This window comes from Geotrypetes seraphini, chromosome 3, assembly GCF_902459505.1.
Source record: "Geotrypetes seraphini chromosome 3, aGeoSer1.1, whole genome shotgun sequence".
Taxonomy (NCBI): domain Eukaryota; kingdom Metazoa; phylum Chordata; class Amphibia; order Gymnophiona; family Dermophiidae; genus Geotrypetes; species Geotrypetes seraphini.
This window is the reverse complement of record NC_047086.1, coordinates 109080862-109101691: the sequence shown is the minus strand read 5'-3', so window position 1 is coordinate 109101691 and position 20830 is coordinate 109080862. Positions and strand designations below refer to the sequence as shown.

Sequence of the window (20830 nt, the reverse complement as noted above, 5' to 3'; positions counted from 1 at the left end):
GATGAGCATGCCAAGGCTCCCAACCAAGTCCCATGAGAGGCAACAGCTCCGAGTTCTCACAATTCACTTTGAGGCCCGAGATGACACCAAAATCTGCAACCAGGCATAGTGCCATCGGTAAGTGAATAGGGGCCTGGTCCAGAAAGAGCAGGATGTCGTCAGCAAACAGAGTGAGACGGCACTCTGCGTTCCCCACGTGGATCTCCTACAGCTCAGTGCTGGCAAGGATCTTGATAGCTAATGGCTCCAGAGCCAGCACGAAGAAAAATGGGGAAAGGGGACATCCCTTGCAAGTCCCCCGACATAGCTCGAAAGAGGTCGAAAGGCCCCCTTAAAGATAAGTCAGGCCTGCGGCTTAGTGTATAAACCCCTAATCCAATGGACAAAATTCCCATCCATGCCATATTCCTTTAACACCCAGAACAAGTACTGCCAAGATATACTATCAAAAGCCTTTTCCATATCAAGACCAGCGATCGCAAAAGTGCCACTATTGCCCCTGTGCTCATGCATTGCTAATTAAATTCATAGATGCATAGTGCTGGGGAATAAACCCCACCTGGTCTTCCCCAATAAGCTGCAGCAAAAACAGATTCAGCCAGGCCGCCAAAATAGAGGCCAGTAACTTAACATCTTGATTCAGTAACGATATAGGTCTGTAAGAACCGACCTGGGTAGGGTCCTTCCCCGGTTTGGGGAGCAAGGTAATGTGAGCCAGGTTACTCTGAGGGCCTGTAGTACTAGAAGATAAATAATGAAAATAGTTCCCCAGGGGTTGAGTGAGGATATCAGGCAAAAGTTTGTAATACTTTGGGCCAAACTCATCCGGGTCCAGCGATTTAGCGAGTTTCAGCTTCTTGATCCCCAGATGGATCTCTTCCGCCGAGATGGGCGCACTCAGCTGCTCAGTCTGCTCTGGAGGTCCCGAAAGAAGTTATCCCTCTCCGCCTCCATGAAATCCCGCTGTGCATAGAGAGACCTGTAAAAGTCCATAAATTAGTCCCAAATTTGAGACGCTTGAGTGAAATGCACTCCCTGCTGGTTCTGCACTAGTCGAATAATTTGCTTTTTCTGGTAGGGGCGTACCAAATTTGCAAGGAGCTTACCTGTCTTGCTCCCCTATTGATAACAGTCTAAATTTCTGGTAGTAAATATGTTTTCGAGCCCTCTGATCAAGGATGTTATTGATTTGAAGACGAATAGATTTGATTTGCTGAAGCTCAGACACAGCAAACTCATTTTGTGACGCTGGCGCAAGGTGATCAATTTCCCTGAGAAGGCTAGGAGCTCCTCACCCTGCTTCTTATGTTTACTAGTTACATATTGAATGATATCCCCATGCAAAACCGCTTTAGAAGCTTCCCAAAAAATTTGAGGTTCTACTTCTGAGTAGAATACGATTGTGAGAGTCGTATTCGAGCCATTTAGCTCTAAGATAAGTATGAAACTCCTTGTCATAATATAAGGCTGTGGGGAACCGCCAGGAGTGCTCCCCTTGCTGATCCGTTACTCCCATGGCAAGAACCACTACCGAGTGATCTGATAACGGCGTGTCCTCAATAGTGACTCTATCCACCCGAGAAAAAAGAGTGGAGGACACCAGAAGATAATCCAGGCGCAAATACAAGTTATGAGGATTAGAAAAGAACTTGAATTCCCAGTCAAACTGATGAAGGGTTCTCCACGCATCCACCACCTCCAGGTGACCACAGAGAAAATTCACCCCCTTCTGATCATGGTTTTGAGGCTGCGGCTTGGCTGGAGAGCAATCCAAAGTAGGATCGGCTGTAATGTTAAAGTCCCCACCAACAACCAGCTGGTAGGTGGGATATTGTGCTATCAAACCCAGCAGCCCTGAGTAGAATTTGTGACTATATATGTTAGGGGCATAAAAATTACAGAAGAGGAATTGGAACCCCCCCAGTTCTCCTAATAGGAGGACATAGCGACCCTCTTTATCCTGAATGATCTTATGGATATGTAGGGGCAGCTGTTTATGTACTAGGATGGCAACCCCCCATTGCCTACCATTATATGCGGAGTAGCCCAGTTCACCCACCCAATCTCTATGCAGCTTCTCATGTTCTAATGCTGTGAGGTGGGTTTCTTGAAGGTACGCAATATCAATCTGGTGCTGCTTAAGCCAAGTGAGTATTTTCTTATGTTTCACTGGAGAATGAATACCATCCACATTGAAGGTGGCCACATTCAGATTAACCATAGCTACTAAGCAAAAAAAGCCACCACAGCACCCAAAGAGTAATCCAATCAAAACAGACTGGAGTTCAGGCCCCCTAGCTAGGCTCAGGTTCAGGAAGTAGTACAGTAAGAACATATAGGTCCCCTACAGACCACCTAGTTGCCCTACTGCCATAAGATCCTCCCTGTCTCCCACCTTGCCTCCCCGTACATTCCGACACTCAACCACAGACATATCACACACATACACCAACCCCCACAGCCTCCCTCCCCCCTCCCAGAAAACCCTCCCCCGGACTTCCAACTCCCCCAACCTGTTAGAACCTCCATGCACCCAAACCGCCCATCTCCCCTTCTTCCCCCGTGAGCTAAAAAAAGAAAGAAAAACAGGTGGAGTCCACCCAGGCATAAACCAGCCCATAAATAAACTGGACCTCTAATGTCCGCTGCTCAACAAAACTGCAGGGGTGCCAGGTGAGAAAAATAGGCCCGTTTTCACCCCCAAAAAATGAAAATCCCTGGTGGAAACGCCAACCAGACCTATTCTGGTACCCGGGCCTGCCTACCTCTACATCCCTCCCCCCTATCCCCATCCCAAAGGCTTAGGCTGCTATTCCCAGCCCTCACTGGCAAATCCCCAAATTGACCCCAGCTTCCCACAGCCCCAGTACTGAGACAGGGAGCATGGGATAAACAGCCACATAGCAGAACACAAAGGTCCGAAAGTGGAAAGAAAGAAAAAGAAACAGCAAAAGCATGACCTCAACCCCCCATAGACTGAATGCTGAGAAGCCCAACAACCCAAACAACTCGAACAATCCCGCTGCCCAAATGGTTAAATATATAAAAATACAGCAATAAACCAAACCCAACGGCAGCTGTTTGGACAGGTCCTGCACTACAAAGCGCTTATCTGAACATGAGAAGTCATTTGCTTCCATAATCAGGCCAAAGCCAAAGCATTCCACCACTAAAGGTTATAGGCCTTCTCCATCTTACCAGAGGCGTTTTCCTCAAAAGCCAGCACCTTATTCAAGGCAGCTTCCTAAGAAACAGCAGCAGCGACAGCATAAACCTAAGACCCCTGCTGCACACAAGGCCTCTCAGTCTTTTTGACCATTTAACACAGAGCATAACCTCAATTGTTCTGCCTCTTTCCTCTCCCCTCCCCATTGGGGGTCGTCTCCCATCTTTTTTTTTTTTACACCAACGATGGTAACTCATTACATCCGACCTCTGGGTCCTCACAATCATCAGGGAAAGTTACTCTCTTCACTTCATCCAGGTTCCACCAGATCTTCCCCAAAGAGAGTATCCTTCCAAATCCATTGCAGACCACCCTTCTTCTTCAGGAAGCTCAAGCTCTGCTTTGTCTCCGTGCCATTGAGAGAGTTCCTCTGAAACAGCAGAGCACAGGATTTTACTCCCATTACTTCCTTGTTCCGAAGAAGAGGGGGGATCTATGACCTATCTTGAATCTCTCAACAAATTTCTTGTCAGAAAAATTTTGGATGCTGTCTCTAGCATCCTTGTATCCCCTTCTAGATCACAACTATTGGTTTTGCTCTCTGGATCTTAAAGAGGCTTACACTCACATTCCCATTCATCCAGCCTCTCGCAAATTTCTCAGATTTCGGGTGGGAAATCATTTTCAATACAGAGTGCTACCCTTTGGCCTGGCATCATCTCCCAGAATGTTCACCAAGTGCCTGGTGGTAGTAGCAGCAGTTCTGCGCTTCAGGTTTTCTCATAACTGGACGATTGGCTCGTCAAAGCTTCAACATCTCAGGGGGTTATTGTGGTGACCCAATGGACTATTTGCTTTCTCCAAAGTTTGGAGTTCGAAATAAACCAGCTACAGCCCTCTCAGACTCTACAGTTCATTGAAGCTGTACTGGACACTGTGAAACTCAGAGCATTCCTTCCTCAGCAACGTCAGGATGCTCTCAGTACATTACAGTGACTCCTTTGTTGAGACAGTCTCTCCACTGGTGGATGCTCTCTTTCAATCTCTCCAGAGGTTTACTGTTTCAAACGCCCCTCATCAGACACGACAGATTCCTCGACCTACGCTTGGGGGGCTTATCTCGATGGTCTCAGAACTCAAGGGCACTGGTGCACACAAATTTGTTGGAACTCAAAGCTTTTCAACATCCTCTTCATGATCAAGTAGTCCTCATTCGTACAGACAATCAAGTAGCTGTGTACTACGTCAACAAGCAGGAAGGAACAGAATCTCTCCCTCTTTGCCAGGAAGCTCAGAAGGTTTGGAATTGGCAATTCTTCACAACACCTTTCTGAAAGCAGTCTACTTTCAAGGAGAGAAAAACTGTCTGGCAGACAAATTGTAGTCTTCTGCAACCTCATGAATGGACGCTTAATTCGTCGCCTCTCCATCACATTTTTTCTCAATGGGGAACTCCTCACATAGATCTCGTTGTGTCTCCCCACAACAACAAACTGCCTCAGTTCTGCTCCAGGATATACTCTCCTCTCCATCTGGAGGCAGATGCTTTTCTTCTGGAATGGACGAATCGGTTTCTGTATGCATTTACTCAATTTCGTCTCATTCTCAAGACACTTGTCAAACTTAAACTTGAATATGCCACCATGATTCTGATAGCACCTCTGTGGCCCAAACAACCATGGCTCTCCTTTCTACTTCAACTCAGAAGCAGGGAGCCATTCCTTCTACCAGTTTTTCCGTCTCTGCTTACACAGGGGTCTGTGCTTCATCCCAACCTGCAGTCTCTACACCTGACAGCTTGGTACCTTTCAAAGTTACTTCCAATTTCCAGTTCTCTCAATCTGTCAAAAACATTTTAGAGACTTCCAGAAAGCCTACCACTAGGCAATGTTACAACCAGAAATGGATTAGGTTTTCTGCTTGGTGCACCCTTCATCACAAGGAGCCTCAATCTACCTCCTTGTCTTCAGTTCTGGATTACCTGTTGCATTTATCTCAATCAGGTCTGAAATCAATATCTATTAGAATCCATCTCAGTGCAATTGCTGCTTTCCATCAGCCCTTAGAGGGCTCATCGTATGGTTTCCAGATTTAGATAGGACTTCTCAATGTCAAGCCACCTCTCAAACTGCCTCCCGTGGTTTGGGATCTCAATGTTGTTCTTGCTCAGTTGGCGAAGCCTCCATTTGAAACAATGTCTATGGCTCATCTGAAATATCTCACTTGGAAAGTGGTCTTTCTTATTGCTCTCACATCTGCTCGCAGAGTCAGTGAGCTGCAAGCTTTAGTAGCGGACACACCTTTCACAGTATTCCATCAAGACAAGATGGTCCTCTGTACTCATCCTAAATTCTTATCAAAAGTAGTTTCAGAATTCATCTCAGTCAATCCATTATACTTCCATTGTTTTTTCCAAAGCCTCATTCTCATCCTAGACAAACAGCTCCTTATACTCTGGACTGCAAGCGTGCTTTGGCTTTCTACCTACAAAGGACTAAGCCACAAAGATCTTCTACTCAACTTTTTGTCTCCTTCGATCCCAATAAGTTGGGACATCGCCCACTCTATTCAATATCTATATCGCATCCTTAGGTCACCTCCTACAAAAACTAAACTTAAAGCACTACATATACGCAGACGACATATACATTATAATCTCCTTAAGCGACATCACAAATGAAATTGTAGACAACCTCTCAAACATAATGACAGAAGTCGAAAAATGGACCACCAATTTCAAACTGAAACTAAACGCAGAGAAAACAAAAGTCTTTTTGGCAAGCTCTAATGACAAAATTACGAGAACATCGATAAAAATAAACAATCACGAATACCCAATATCCAAAACCATAAAAATACTCTGTATCACTCTAGATACTCACCTAACCATGACTGACCACACAAACTTACTGGTGAAAAAATATTTTTTCACGCTGTGGAAACTAAGGACCATTAAAAAATACTTGGACCCAACATCCTTCAGGTTGCTGGTGCAATCGCTGATCCTATCCATCCTTGACTACTGTAACATCATCTACCTGGGTATCCCACAAAAAAACTGAGATTAGTACAAAACACCGCCGTTCGCCTAATCTTTGGACTGAGAAAAAATGACCACATTATCCCCTACTACAAAAAACTGCACTAGCTACCAATAGAAGCGCGAATACTATACAAATTTTCTTGCATCTGTTTCAAACAAGTCTGGGGACTAGCACCTTCCTATCTGCAAACTCATTTCACTCTACACAACCCCACACGAACAACCAGAAACAAAAACATCTTTGCATACCCAAAGATCACGGGCTGTAGATAGAAATCCTTCCTGGATAGAACATTTAAGTTCCAAGCGAACAGACAGCAAGTCTGGCTGAGAAACTGCATAAATGAACCCAATCTGACTTACAGTGCATTCTGAAAATCAATTAAAACCACCCTATTCAACAAATAAATTAACTAAAACAGTCCTCTCCCTCTCACTAGGATTTCCCCCGCTGTAAACGCCTTTTCTTTCTCTCAAGAAGCTCCTGTCATGTATTCTTTACCCATGGAACTCCAAGTAGTATGTAAGCTTTCTACTTAGATTAATTGTTATTCGCTGACTGTCCATCCTTCTTTCATTGTGAATCGCCTAGAAGTCGCCTGACTATGGCGGTATAGAAAAATAAAGTTATTATTATTATTATTATCCAGTTTCCAAGAGAACCATCTCCAACTGGTTGGCTGCTTGCATCTCTTTCTGCTTTGCTCACAGCCCATAAAGTTAGAGCCATGGCGGCATCTGTAGCTTTCCTTGGATCTACTCCTATTGAAGAAATCTGCAAAGCTGCCACTTGGTCCTCGGTTTATACTTTTACCTCTCATTATTGTCTGGATTCTTTTTCCAGATGGGTTGGACACTTTGGCCAGGCAGTATTACAAAATTTATTCTCCTGAATTGCCAACATTCCAATCATCCCATTCTGGTTAGCATGGAGGTCACCCATGAGAATATGCTGCCTTCTTATCCTGGGATAAAGCACAGTTGCTTACAGTAACAGGTGTTATCCAGGGACAGCAGGCAGATATTCTCACAACCTACCCACCTCCTCTGGTTGGCTTCTTAGCTAGCTATCTGAATTGAGGAGATGCATGCCCTATGTTGGGCGGGAAGGCACTCGCTCATGCTTGGTGCAGCAGTCGGGAACTTTCTAAAAGTTCTTTAAACAAGTCTGCTTGTGAGGCTGTCCGCATCGGGGCTCTGTGGATGACGTCACCCATATGCTGAGAATATCGGCCTGCTATCCCTGGATTACATCTGTTACGGTAAGTAACTATGCTATTATGCCCCTCCACGTGTCCAGATTGGGCATCACACTGGAAGCTAGCCTAACCCTATAAGCCCAAATATCTAAGGTAATATCCTTATCCTTCTACTATCTACAACAACTAAAACCCATCTGCTGCTACTTCTCCACCGCCAAGTTCACCCAGCTGTTGTACACCTTTGTATTATTCTGTCTGCGGAATCGGAAAGAAGTAGGGAGATTGTGGATGCCTTTCAAGAGGCTCTGCTCAGACAAATGGTGACGGAACCCGCAAGGGAAAAAGCGATATTAGATCTGGTCCTCACAAATGGAGAGAGTATCTCTAATGTTCGAGTTGGGTGCTCACCTGGGAAGTAGCGATCTTCAAACAGTTTGGTTTGATAACGGCTAAAGTGGAGAGCGGCCACACTATACTTAAAAGTCCTAGATTTCAAACATACGGACTTTAATGCAATGGGAGAGTACCTGAAGAAAGAGCTGTTAGGATGGGAGGACATAAGAGAAGTGGAAAGACAGTTGTCTAAGCCTAAAGGAACGATAAAAATGAACCTTTTTATGTGAAGAAAATCAATAAAAACAAGAGAAAAAGGAAGCCAATGAGGTTCTCCAAACTAGTGGCGGAGAAAATAAAGGCAAAAGAGTTGGTGTTCGTGAAATATAAAAAAAACCAAGAAGAGGAGTGCAGAAAGAACTACAGGGTGAAACTGAAAGAAGCCAAGAGAGAGATACATCTGGTGAAAGCACAGGTGGAAGAACAAATGACTAAAAATGTAAAAAAGGGAGACAAAAATGTTTTCAGTTATATTAGTAAAAGGAGGAAGATGAAAAATGGAATTGCTAAACTAAAAGATGCTGGGAACCGATATGTGGAGAGTGATGAGGAAAAAGCAAATGTGCTAAACAAATACTTCTGTTCTGTGTTCACAGAAGAAAATCCTGGAGAAGGACTGAGATTGTCTGGCAAAGTTACACAAGAAAATGGAGTAGATTCTGTGCCGTTCACGGAGGAGAGTGTTTATGAGCAACTTGAAAAACTGAAGGTGGACAAAGCGATGGGACCAGATGGGATCCATCCCAGGATACTAAGGGAGCTCAGAGAGGATCTGGCGAGTCCTATTAAAGACTTGTTCAACAAATCTCTGGAGACGGGAGTGATTCCTGGGGATTGGAGGAGAGCGGATGTGGTCCCTATTCATAAAAATGGTCACAGGGATGAAGCAGGAAACTACAGGCCAGTGAGCCTCACTTCAGTTGTTGGAAAAGTAATGGAAGTGCTGCTGAAAGAAAGGATAGTGTACTTTCTTGAATCTAATGGGTTACAGGATCCGAGGCAACATGGCTTTACAAAAGGTAAATCGTGCCAAACGAACCTGATTGAATTTTTTGATTGGGTGACCAGAGAGCTGGATCGAGGACATATGCTAGATGTAATTTACTTAGATTTCAGCAAAGCCTTTGATACAGTTCCTCATAGGAGGCTGTTGAACAAACTTGAAGGGCTGAAGTTAGGACCCAAAGTGGTGAACTGGGTTAGAAACTGGCTGTTGGACAGACGCCAGAGGGTGGTGGTTAATGGAAGTTGCTCGGAGGAAGGAAAGGTGAGTAGTGGAGTCCCTCAGGTGCTGGGGCCAATCCTGCTCAATATGTTTGTGAGTGACATTGCTGAAGGGTTAGAAGGAAAATGGTGCCTTTTTTTGCCGATGATACCAAGATTTGTAACAGAGTAGACACCGAAGAGGGAGTGGAAAATATGAAAAAGGATCTGCAAAAGTTAGAGGAATGGTCTAATGCCTGGCATCTATGCAAAGAAATGCAGAGTAATGCATTTCGGGATTAATAATCGGAAGGAACAGGGAGAGGGAACTTGGGGTGATAGTGTCCGAAGATCTAAAGGTGAAAAAACAGTGTGACAAGGCAGTGGCTGCTGCCAGAAGGATGCTGGGCTGTATAAAGAGAGGCGTAGCCAGTAGAAGGAAGAAGGTGTTGATGCCCCTGTACAGGTCATTGGTAAGGCCCCACATGGATTATTGTGTTCAGTTTTGAAGACCGTATCTGGCGAAGGATGTAAGAAGACTTGAAGCGGTCCAGAGGAGGGCGACAAAAATGATAGGAGGCTTGTGCCAGAAGACGTATGAGGAGAGACTGGAAGCCCTGAATATGTATACCCTAGAGGAAAGGAGAGACAGGGAAGATATGATTCAGATGTTCAAATACTTGAAGGGTATTAACGTAGAACAAAATCTTTTCCAGAGAAAGGAAAATGGTAAAACCAGAGGACATAATTTGAGGTTGTGGGGTGGTAGATTCAAAGGCAATGTTAGGAAATTCTACTTTATGGAGAGGGTGGTGGATGCCTGGAATGCGCTCCCGAGAGAGGTGGTGGAGAGTAAAACTGTGACTGAGTTCAAAGAAGCGTAGGATGAACACAGGATCTAGAATCAGAAAATAATATTAAAAATTGAACTAAGGCCAGTACTGGGCAGACTTGCACGGTCTGTGTCTGTATATGGCCGTTTGGTTGAGGATGGGCTGGGGAGGACTTCAATGGCTGGGAGAGTGTAGATGGGCTGGAGTAGGTTTTAATGGTGATTTCGGCAGTTGGAACCCAAGCACAGTACCGGGTAGAACTTTGGATTCTTGCCCAGAAATAGCTAAGAAGAAAAAAATTTAAATTGAATCAGGTTGGGCAGACGGGATGGACCATTCGGGTCTTCATCTGCCGTCATCTACTATGTTACTATATTATGTTACTATGCCTGGACTTCTGCAATGGTTTATACACCGCTTTCCGAGCAAGGTGCAACACCGGCTACAGAGAGTCCAAAATGCTGCAGTGAGACTGCTAAAGAACCTCAACCCGTTTGACCATATATCTCTCGCACTGAACCAGGTCCATTGGCTTCCAATATGCCTGAGCATCATCTTCAAACAACTAATGTTAACTTTTAAATGCCTCCACAGCATGACCCCCCCCTACTATATTGTGAGGAAGCTTCCAATCTATCACCCTTGCTGACCTCTTAAATACCATCTTGAACTGAGGCTAGGCAATCCTCCTGTAAATCACCTCCTCCTGGAAATAGCCCGGAAGCGATCATACTCCTACAGCATGCCTAAACTATGGAACCAACTCCCTCCTGCCATTAGGGCAATTGACAATCTATCGCCCTTCTGGAAGGCAGTGAAAACACTACTATTCAAGAACTAGCACACTTCTGATCTTAAAATTTAACTGACTAAGACACGGTGCACCTGTAACACCGAACACCTTAGACCAATACTGTACTTGTTTTCTTATTTACTGCAGCCATGTTTATACTATTCTTAGATCCTATATAGCTTATGTGCACTTATTTTCACTATAGCTTGTGTGTTCTTAGTTTATCCATAGCATGTGTATTCTGATACTTGTCTTAGTTCTCTATAGCATGTGTGTTATTGATCCTGAAGATTTCTGCGTATGTATCTTGTGGAGAGGACGGGCTATAAAACTAACTAATTAAAGTGATTTGCCCAGAGTCACAAGGAACTGCAGTGGGAATCAAACTCGCAACCTTCTCTAACCACTGGGCGACTCTTCTACATCTTTTCGAGTATAGATTCATGGTTATAGTGGGTGAAGTAGCCCTAATTTTATAGCTACAGAAAGAGCTTTTAGATGATAAATCTAATAATGAAGAACATTCTTCCCTAACTGGTCCCATTTGACACCTGTAGAATTCTAGCAGTCCTCAGCAGATCTATGCAGTTTGCAGATTTTCTGAATTCTAGAATCCTTCTGTTCTAATTTTGTTTGGCTCCGTTTACTAAAAGAGCCTATTTACAAAAAATATATTTATTCTTAACCTTTTCTTTTAGGAAAACATGGATATGTATTCGCGAGTGAAGAGGCGGCGGAAGAGTCTTAGACGAAACAGCTATGGAATGCAAAACCATCATGAAGAGTCTACAGAAGGGGAAGAGGAAGGGTCAGAAGGTACAAGAATTTTAACAACTGTGAAATTAAATGTTTGCATGTATAATGTGCCTATGATTGATTAATATAACAAGATAGTAAATGTTGCCAGATAGACCTGCTCAATCCATCTAACCTGCCCATCAAGGTGACCAGAGTTGAATCTGGCACTCTGCACATACTTCAGTTTGTGATTAAATACTGGTATATGCTATTTACTTCTTTCCCTGCCATTTTTGGGGCACAGACCCTAGAAGTCTGCTTGGTACCTGTGCTACTTCCCAGCTACAGAAGTTGCAGTTGAAACCCACTCCAGCCTTAATCCTGATCTGTTTTTGCCATTTATGGGAACCAAACTGAAGATGTCTGCCCTACATTGGTCTTAAAGCTCACTCCAGTTATGGGGTCATTTAAATTTTTTGTTTTAATTTGATTTCATCTTTTTCTGTATAGTGTTCCTTTATGTTTCATATGCATCCTTAAATCTGTCACCATTTCTTTCTTCACAACCTCTCATGGGAGGGCATTCGAGGCAGACTCCACCCTTTCCATGAAGAAGTATTTCCTGACATTAAATCTTCTACCTTTCAACCTCAACTCATGACCTCTAGTTCTCCTGCTTCCCCATCTCTGAAAAGGATTAGTTTACATATTAATACCTTTTATGTACAGTGGTGCCTCGCATAACGGACGCCTCGCACAGCGAATGCTGCGCACAACGAACTTTATGTCTTGATCCGTACAACGAACTTCGTTTCACACAACGAAGTCGCCCGAGCTGCATCCTTCCGCGCAGGCACTGCGCTTAACTGCCCTCTCTCCGCCTGGCTCCCTCTTGCCCCCCCCCGACTCCCCGACACGATCGGGGCAAGAGGGAGCTCAAGCCCTCTTGCCCCCCGACTCCCCGACATGATCGGGGCAAAAGGGAGCCCAAGCCCTCTTGCCCCGCCGATTCCCCAACTCCCCGACAATATCGGGCCAGAAGGGAGCCCAAGTCCTCCTGGCCACGGCGACCCCCTAACCCCACCCTGCACTACATTACGGGCAGGAGGGATCCCAGGCCCTCCTGCCCTCGACGCAAACCCCCCTCCCCCCAACGACCGCCCCCCCCTAAGAACCTCCGACCGCCCTCCCAGCCGACCCGCGACCCCCCTGGCCGACCCCCACGACACCCCAACCCCCTTCCCCGTACCTTTCTGTAGTTGGCCGGACAGACGGGAGCCAAACCCGCCTGTCCGGCAGGCAGCCATCGACGGAATGAGGCCGGATTGGCCCATCCGTCCCAAAGCTCCGCCTACTGGTGGGGCCTAAGGCGCCTGGGCCAATCAGAATAGGCCCGGGAGCCTTAGGTCCCTCCTGGGGGCGGGGCCTGAGGCACATGGGCCCAACCCGACCATGTGCCTCAGGCCCTGCCCCCAGGAGGGACCTAAGGCTCCCGGGCCTATTCTGATTGGCCCAGGCGCCTTAGGCCCCACCAATAGGCGGAGCTTTGGGACGGATGGGCCAATCCGGCCTCATCCCGTCGATGGCTGCCTGCCGGACAGGCGGGTTTGGCTCCCGTCTGTCCGGCCAACTACAGAAAGGTACGGGGAAGGGGGTTGGGGGTGTCGTGGGGGTCGGCCAGGGGGGTCGCGGGTCGGCTGGGAGGGCGGTCGGAGGTTCTTGGGGGGGGCGGTCGTTGGGGGGAGGGGGGTTTGCGTCGAGGGCAGGAGGGCCTGGGATCCCTCCTGCCCGTAATGTAGTGCAGGGGGGGGTTAGGGGGTCGCCGTGGCCAGGAGGACTTGGGCTCCCTCCTGGCCCGATATTGTCGGGGAGTTGGGGAATCGGCGGGGCAAGAGGGCTTGGGCTCCCTCTTGCCCCGATCGTGTCGGGGAGTCGGGGGGGCAAGAGGGCTTGGGCTCCCTCTTGCCCCGATCGTGTCGGGGAGTCGGGGGGGCAAGAGGGCTTGAGCTCCCTCTTGCCCCGATCGTGTCGGGGAGTCGGGGGGGCAAGAGGGCTTGAGCTCCCTCTTGCCCCGATCGTGTCGGGGGTGCCAGGGACCACACGGAGTCACCCACCGTACCACCCGATTCGGGTAAGCGCAGGTATCGGTGGGTGGCTTATTTGCGGGGGGGTGCCTTATTTTACATTTTTTTCTAAAAAGGGGGGGCTGTCTTATTTGATGGCCCTGCCTTATCGGGGAAACACGGTAGAAAAAAAAATAAAAATGAACAGTTAAGTCCCAGTTTTTGCCGCTGAGACTCTGCCCTCTCTCACTGTAAAATTAGACTCTACTTAGTCTGTCTTTAAATTTAAAAAATGTGTGTTGTTTTAAAAAACAATTATGTTTTTAGATGTATCTAAATAAAAATAATAACCAAAAATTTATCTTTTTTTATGTCATCTTAGCATATTTTATGCTACAGAACGAATTATTTTTTTTTACATGTATTGTTATGGGAAAACGCGTTTCACATAACGAACTTTTCGCATAACAAACTTGCTCCTGGAACGAATTAAGTTCGTTGTGTGAGGCACCACTGTATTTAAACATCTGTATCATATTCCCCCATCACTCCTTTCCTCTAGAGCAGCAGTCTCAAACTCAAACCCTTTGCAGGGCCACATTTTGAATTTATAGGTACTTGGAGGGCCGCAGAAAAAATATTTAATATCTTATTAAAGAAACGACAACTTTGCATGAGGTAAAACTTGTTATAGTTTATAAATCTTTCCTTAATTGCTTCTGATAATTTCAGCTATACACAGCTAAAAGCAGTGCAACATGCAGAAAGTGAAAAACTATCAAAGTATTAACTGCAAGAGACAAGGTACTATTTTGAGGCCCTTGGTATTATAAAGAATGATTCTTTATGGAAAATATGTGCCTTAAGTGTCTGGCGGTTGCGTCTGCAACCACCTTTAGCTCTCACCTCCAGCACGAGATTATGTACACATGCACAAGCTGCACTGCCTCCAATGGTTACCTTATGTTCTGAAATGTTGCCTGCCTCATTGATATAAATTCACGCAAGCCCTTTCCTGCGTCTGTGTATGATTGTCCTCTCCACTCCATCTCACAATCACATACAGACGCAGGAAAGCGCTTGCGCGAGGTTACAGCAGTGAGGTGGGCAACGTTCCAGAATGTAAGGTAACCATTGGAGGCGTGCAGCTTGTGCATGTGTACGTAATCTCGTGCTGGAGGTGAGGGCTGAAGACAGTTGCAGACATGACCACCGGACACTTAAGGCACAAGTTTTTCATAAAGAATCACTCTAGGTGAAAATCGATCAGCCCAAATTGCCAATCTCCAACTTTGCCTTTCTGACATGAAAAACTGGATGACAAATAACAAACTGCAGCTGAACGCCACTAAGACCAAACTCTTATGGATTAGAAAGAAAAAACACCAAATACACCTGCCCAACACTGTCATGGGAATCCACCTCCCTAACGGCAGCAGACCAGGTACGTAGCCTTGGAGTAACATTGGACGGCCAACTGACCCTACCACCCACATCTCCCAGGTGGTCTCCACTTCCTTCTACTACCTCCGCCAACTGAGAAGGATCAAACCCTATATCTCCAAACTGGATCTAACTCAACTCCTCTATGCCTATGTTCTCTCCAGGATGGATTACTGCAATTCCATCTTTAATGGAGTAGCCAAAAAGGAACTTAAACGCCTCCAGCTAGTCCAAAACGCAGCGATCCGCCTTCTATACAATCTCAATTATCATGACCCCATCTCCCCAGCCCTCTGCACAGAGCACTGGCTACCAATCAACAAATGAACATTCAAGGCTCTTGTAATAGCACATAAAAGATTCCACACCACCAGCCCAGCTTAGAGAAGTTCCAAGCTACACCTGCACGCCCCTACCTTCCTCCTCCGCTCTATAGCAGAGAGATAACTGTGCATCTTCCCCCAGGAAGGTCTCTCCTGATGGAAACCGCCTGCAAACACTCCTACAGCCACTTCATCTCACAGCTCTGGAACCAACTCCTCCCACAAATCAGATCATAGAACTCATTAATGACCTTCTGAAGAGCTGTGAAGACCTTTCTCTTCAACTAAAGGTCCAGCCGCAAGCAATCCCCTCAATTCTCTATCACCAACAACCACTAGTTGGTGACCCTCTGGTCCAATATACTGTATTACCTCCCCAGGAATTTCCTATGAATGTCACCACACAAGCTGTCCTTAAGTTACTGTACTGTCCAGCCTTGTCATTATGCTACTGTATTGTAGTACATTGTATTGTATTGCCAAATGTACTGTCCAATGTAACATACTGTGAATGTTGGCTTGTTACCCGTTCTGAGCTCCCAGGAGGACAGGCTAGAAATAAAATTAATAAAATAAATAAATAATAATACCGAGGGCATGTAGTTCATGGACCGCGAGTTTGAGACCACTGGTCTAGAGTATACATAGTGAGGAGTAGCCCAATGTTCTCATAGGATAAGCAGATATAATATCCTCACAGGTGGATGACTTCATCCACGGAATCCAGAACAGACATAAAGGTTGACACGGTGACAGAATTTGTCACTGTCTCCGTGGATAACTGTGGGAAACCATCCCGTTTCATTCTTTAGTGTCTGTCTCAATTCAGTCCTTCTAAACCAGTATTCTTCAATTCAAGACTTGAGGGTCAGTGGTTGTGCCCATTCATACTTGGATTCTTCCCTCTCTCCTTAAAGAATGACATGGGGATGATTTCACGTGGTTAACAGCGGGGATGTGGGACAGATTCTGTCCCTGTGTCAGATGTGCACTATCACTTTAAATTTTAAGACAATACTTGTGCCAGTGCCTTCCCACCAGACATCAGCTTACAGAACCTGCAGTTCTTTATTTTCTTTGGAGCTGAGAAGCTGTTTATTCAGCCTATCAAACTTTTTCAAATTTTGGTGCATTCCTGTCATTTTTTCCCCTTTTTTAAAAAAATTTTTCTTCAATATTTTTTTTATTTTAGCTGAGTTCTTCATTCCAAGTTTGGTTTATTTTTCACAACTTTTCGTTTTTGGGCTTTTGGACTACTTTGAGCCCTTTTTTCATCCCTGGAGCATCAATACTTTTCAAGCTGTTTTCTACTCGAGCTCGCCAGCCGTCAAGCCCTTTGATTTTGCGTTGGCTATTTTCCATATCCAAATCGGTACCGAGCGGCTGCAAGAAATGCTCTTGATATAGTAGGACCATCTCAGGCTCTGATCCGCATAATTGGTGTGTTCAGTGAATCAATTCTGAGCATTGGGATATTTACTGCGTCCTATGTTTCTGTTTGCAAAAGAGGTCTATGTAAGCTAGTAAACTCCAATTTAAAAAAACCTTTTGGTACCACATCTGCATTGGGTATGGTTGGGGATTTAGAGTCTGACGCTTAAGTTCCTGCGACTCCGGCATCAACATCTGCACCATCCATTGACATGTTATTGGGAGCATCGTGAATAGCCTTACTGGGTCAGATCAATGATGCATCTAGCCCTTAGCCTGTCCTCACAGTGGCCAATCCAGGTCACTAGTACCTGGCATATAGTAGCACCATTCAATTCTACTGATCCAGGGCAAGCAGTGGCTTCCCCCATGTCTGTCTTAATAACAGACTATGAGCATTTCCTTCAGGAAATTGAACCTTTCTTAAAACCAGCTATGTTAACCTCTCTTACCACAACCTTTGGCAACACGTTCCAAAGCTTAACTATTCTCTGAGTGAAAAAATATTTCCTCCTATTGGTTTTAAAGATATTTCCCTGTAACGTCATCGAATGTCCCCTAGTCTTTGTAATTTTTGACAGAGTAAAAAAATCAATCCACTTGTACTTGTTCTACACCACTCAGGATTTTGTAGACTTCAAATATATCTCCCTTCAGGCATCTCTCTACCAAGCTTAAGAGCCCTAATCTTTTTAGTCTTTCCTCATATGAGAGGAGTTCCATCCCCTTTATCATCTTGGTCACTGTTCTTTGAATCTTTTCTAGTTCTGCTGTATCTTTCTTGAGATAAGGCAACCAGGATTGAACACAAAATTGCAGGTGAGGTTGCACCATGGAGTGATACAGAGACAATATAACATTTCTTAGTCTTGTTAACCATATCTTTATTCATAATTTGTATCATCTTGTTTGCTTTTTGGGCCGCTTCCGCAAATTGGGCGGAAGATTTTATTTTAGTGTCTACGATGACACCCAGATTTTTTCCTTGGGCGTTAACCTCCAAGGTAAACCCTAACATCTGTTATCCCAGGACAAGCAGGCATGATATTCTCACATGTGGGTGACGTCATCTACGGAGCCCCAGCGCGGACAGCTTTTCAAGCAAACTTGATTGAAGTTTCAAGTTTGCTATGCTGCACCACGCATGTGCATGCCTTCTTGCCCACTAGAGGGCGCATCCCCACCTCGTGGTCCTCAGTTCAGTCTTTTCCGCGGAGCCAGAAGCCCTGTGGAATTTGTGCTCTTCTATTTTAGCCTTCTGACACCGCGGCTGAGTGTTTCTTTCTCGGTCGCTGTGCTTACTTTGTTTTTTATTTGTTTGTGTTTAGGTTTTCGTCAAAAAAAAGAAAAAAGATTTTTCGTTCGGCTCCGGGGGCTCCCGGTAGCCGTGGCCGCGGGACCTCGTTCGTTCTCGGCCGTTTTTTGTGTCCATGTCCCGTCCCTTGACGGGCTTTAAAAAGTGCAGCCGGTGCGATCGGCTCCTTTCGATCACCGATCCCCACCGGTGGTGCTTACTTTGTTTGGGTCCTGAGCACCCGACCGACTCCTGCACTCGGTGCTCTACTTTTCAGCAAAGGGCCCTCCGCCGCCGTCGCGCTCGTATGGCAGAGCTCTTTGCTGTGGATTCGACGTCGGCTTCGGCCCTGGCCTTGACCTCGGCCTCGTCTCCCTCGACCTCGCCCCGACAGCCCGCTTCGTCGAAGCCTGTGTCCTCGACCCCGAAGTCGACGAAGGGTAAGTCCTCACTTCCTTCTTCTGTTCCAGCCTCGAAGAAGCCATCCTCGGGCTCATCGACGGGGGCGGGTGGGTCGTCTTCGGCCTTGCCCCGAGCGTCGAAGTTGGGTGCCCCGCGGGAATACTCGAGACCGAGGTCGCCCTCGAGGGAGCACCCGCCGGCCCCGGATCTACCAGCCATGATGGCGGTGCCGGCTTTTCAGGACTTGCTCCGTGCGCTCATTACCTCGGAGCTGTCCGGTGCCCTCGCGCACCTCCAGCCGCCTTCGGCAGCCCCGGCGTCGGCTGCCTCGGTCTCGGTACCCTTGACTTCGGCCCCCGGGGGGGCTTCGGCCTCGGCCCCGACCTTGCCCTCGACCTCGGTTGACCAGCCTGAGCGGAGCGTGCGGCCTCGGGACAAGGTGCGGAGGGTTCGGAGGATCTCTTCCTCTTCGTCCTCGTCGAGGTCCTCCCGGGGCTCCTCGCCCTCGAGTCGGCCTCAGGCGAAGCGTCGGTCGAGGAAGCCCAAACGTCAACGGGTCTCTCCTCGACGACGCGGTCGCTCCTCGCCGACCGGGGCAGAGACCCTACGGGTCTCCGAGCTCCGCCTCGATAATATGAGGCTTTTCCGTTCCTCTGAGGTTAAGTACTCGAGGGACTCTTCGCCGAGACGGAAGGGGCGTGCCTCGGTGGCCCATACCCCGGGGACTTCCCGCAGGGGTTCCTCGGGGCATGGGCGGTCCCCGACCCCATCGAGGTCGCTTGGTGCGGCTTCTTGGGGTTCGGGGTCTGGCACGGGTAAGGAACCTCGTTACTCCCGTGAGGCCTCCCCTTCCTTCTTGGTGACGAGGGCTTCTCGATCTCCCTCTCCGCCTTCGAAGCCCTCCTCCTTTTCGAGATTTGTGCTTGATATGGGGAGGGCTTTGGACCTTGATCTGGTGTCAGGGTCGCAATACACGAAGGAATTTTTGGAGGAGCAGGATTTGCCCTCTCCCCCCAGGGAGACTCCTCGGCTGCCTCTCAACAAGGTTCTCCACCAGACCTTCCTGAGGAACTTGGACTCCCCTCTTACAGTCACAGCGGTTCCATCAAAGATGGAGTCTAAGTACCGCACAGTCCCTTGCAAGGGCTTCGATAAAGCGCAGCTGTCCCACCAGTCGTTGCTGGTGGAGTCGGCGTTGAAGAAGTCTCAACCTTCTAGGGTCTCTGCTGCGGTCCCCCCCGGGCGGGAGGGACAGACCCTGGACAAGTTTGGTCGTCGCCTCTATTCCAACTCCATGAGGGCTGCCAGGGTCCTTAATTACGCATTCACCTTCTCATCCTATTTAAGGCAGATGGTGAAGGCGTTGCCCAGGTATTATGGGGTCATGCCGGATTCCCATAAGGGGGATTTTGGTACCTTTATGGCCAATTTGTCTCATCTGCGTCTCTACCTTTTTCACGCAGTTTACGATGCGTTTGAGTTGGCCTCTCGTGTATCCGCCTTTGCGGTGGCGATGCGCCGTCTCTCATGGCTTCGTACCCTGGATATGGACCCGAACTTGCAAGAACGTCTGGCCAATCTTTCATGTGTTGGCTCCGAGTTGTTCGATGAGTTCTTGGAGGCGGCGATCAAACGCTTGTCTGAACATGAGCGCTCTATCGCCTCATTGGTCCGTCCTAAATCCCGGGCCCCGCCGCAGAAGCCGTTTAGACCTCCTCCGCGGCGATACCCGCAGAAGTCGACGCCGGCTTTCTCGAAGCCTCCGCCCCGGCATCCCCCTCAGCAGGGCAGAGCGTCCCAACCAAAGCCTCAGGCGCAAGGGGCGTCTAAACCGGCTCCGTCTTTTTGACGTGATGCGCGGTTGGGGGCGGGCCCCCTCCGCACTGTCGAAGGACCCCCTTCCTATCGGGGGCCGATTGCAGGCCTTTCTTCCAGCCTGGGCCGAGATCACGTCGGACGCTTGGGTGCTCCGGATCATCTCCGAGGGTTACTCGCTAAACTTCTTAGCCATGCCGCCAGAACATCCGCCGGGGGCTTCTCTTGGCTGTCGAGACCAGCTTCCTCTTCTCCTGTCGGAAGCCAGGTCCTTGTTGAGCCTTCGGGCGGTGGAGCCCATGCCCCCGAACCAAAGGGGACGGGGGTTTTACTCCCGTTACTTTTTGGTCCCGAAGAAGACAGGGGACTTATGCCCCATTCTGGACCTCCGGAGGCTCAACAAGTTCCTTGTCCGGGAGAAGTTCCGTATGTTGTCCCTTCCAGTCCTGTACCCTCTGTTAGAATCGGGGGACTGGATGTGCTCCCTGGACCTGAAGGAAGCATATACTCATGTGCATCCCGCCTTCCGCAAGTTCCTCAGGTTCCAGGTGGGGGAGTTGCACCTCCAGTATCAGGTCCTCCCCTTTGGACTGGCTTCGTCCCCTCGAGTCTTCACGAAGTGTATGGTGGTGGTCGCGGCAGCCCTGAGATCTCGGGGGCTGCAGGTGTTTCCCTACCTGGACGATTG

General features: G+C 47.5%; 1 protein-coding gene across 3 annotated transcripts in view; it reads left to right on the top strand.

Annotated features, from left to right (window-relative positions):
• Positions 1 to 20830, top strand: part of ATAD2B (ATPase family AAA domain containing 2B) — a 528611-nt gene that overhangs the window by 58806 nt on the left and 448975 nt on the right. For all 3 annotated transcript variants that reach the window (XM_033936345.1, XM_033936343.1, XM_033936342.1), the window contains exon 6: positions 11332 to 11449. In XM_033936345.1, the coding sequence (XP_033792236.1) occupies positions 11332 to 11449 (118 nt within the window). The remainder of the gene's footprint in view (positions 1 to 11331; positions 11450 to 20830) is intronic.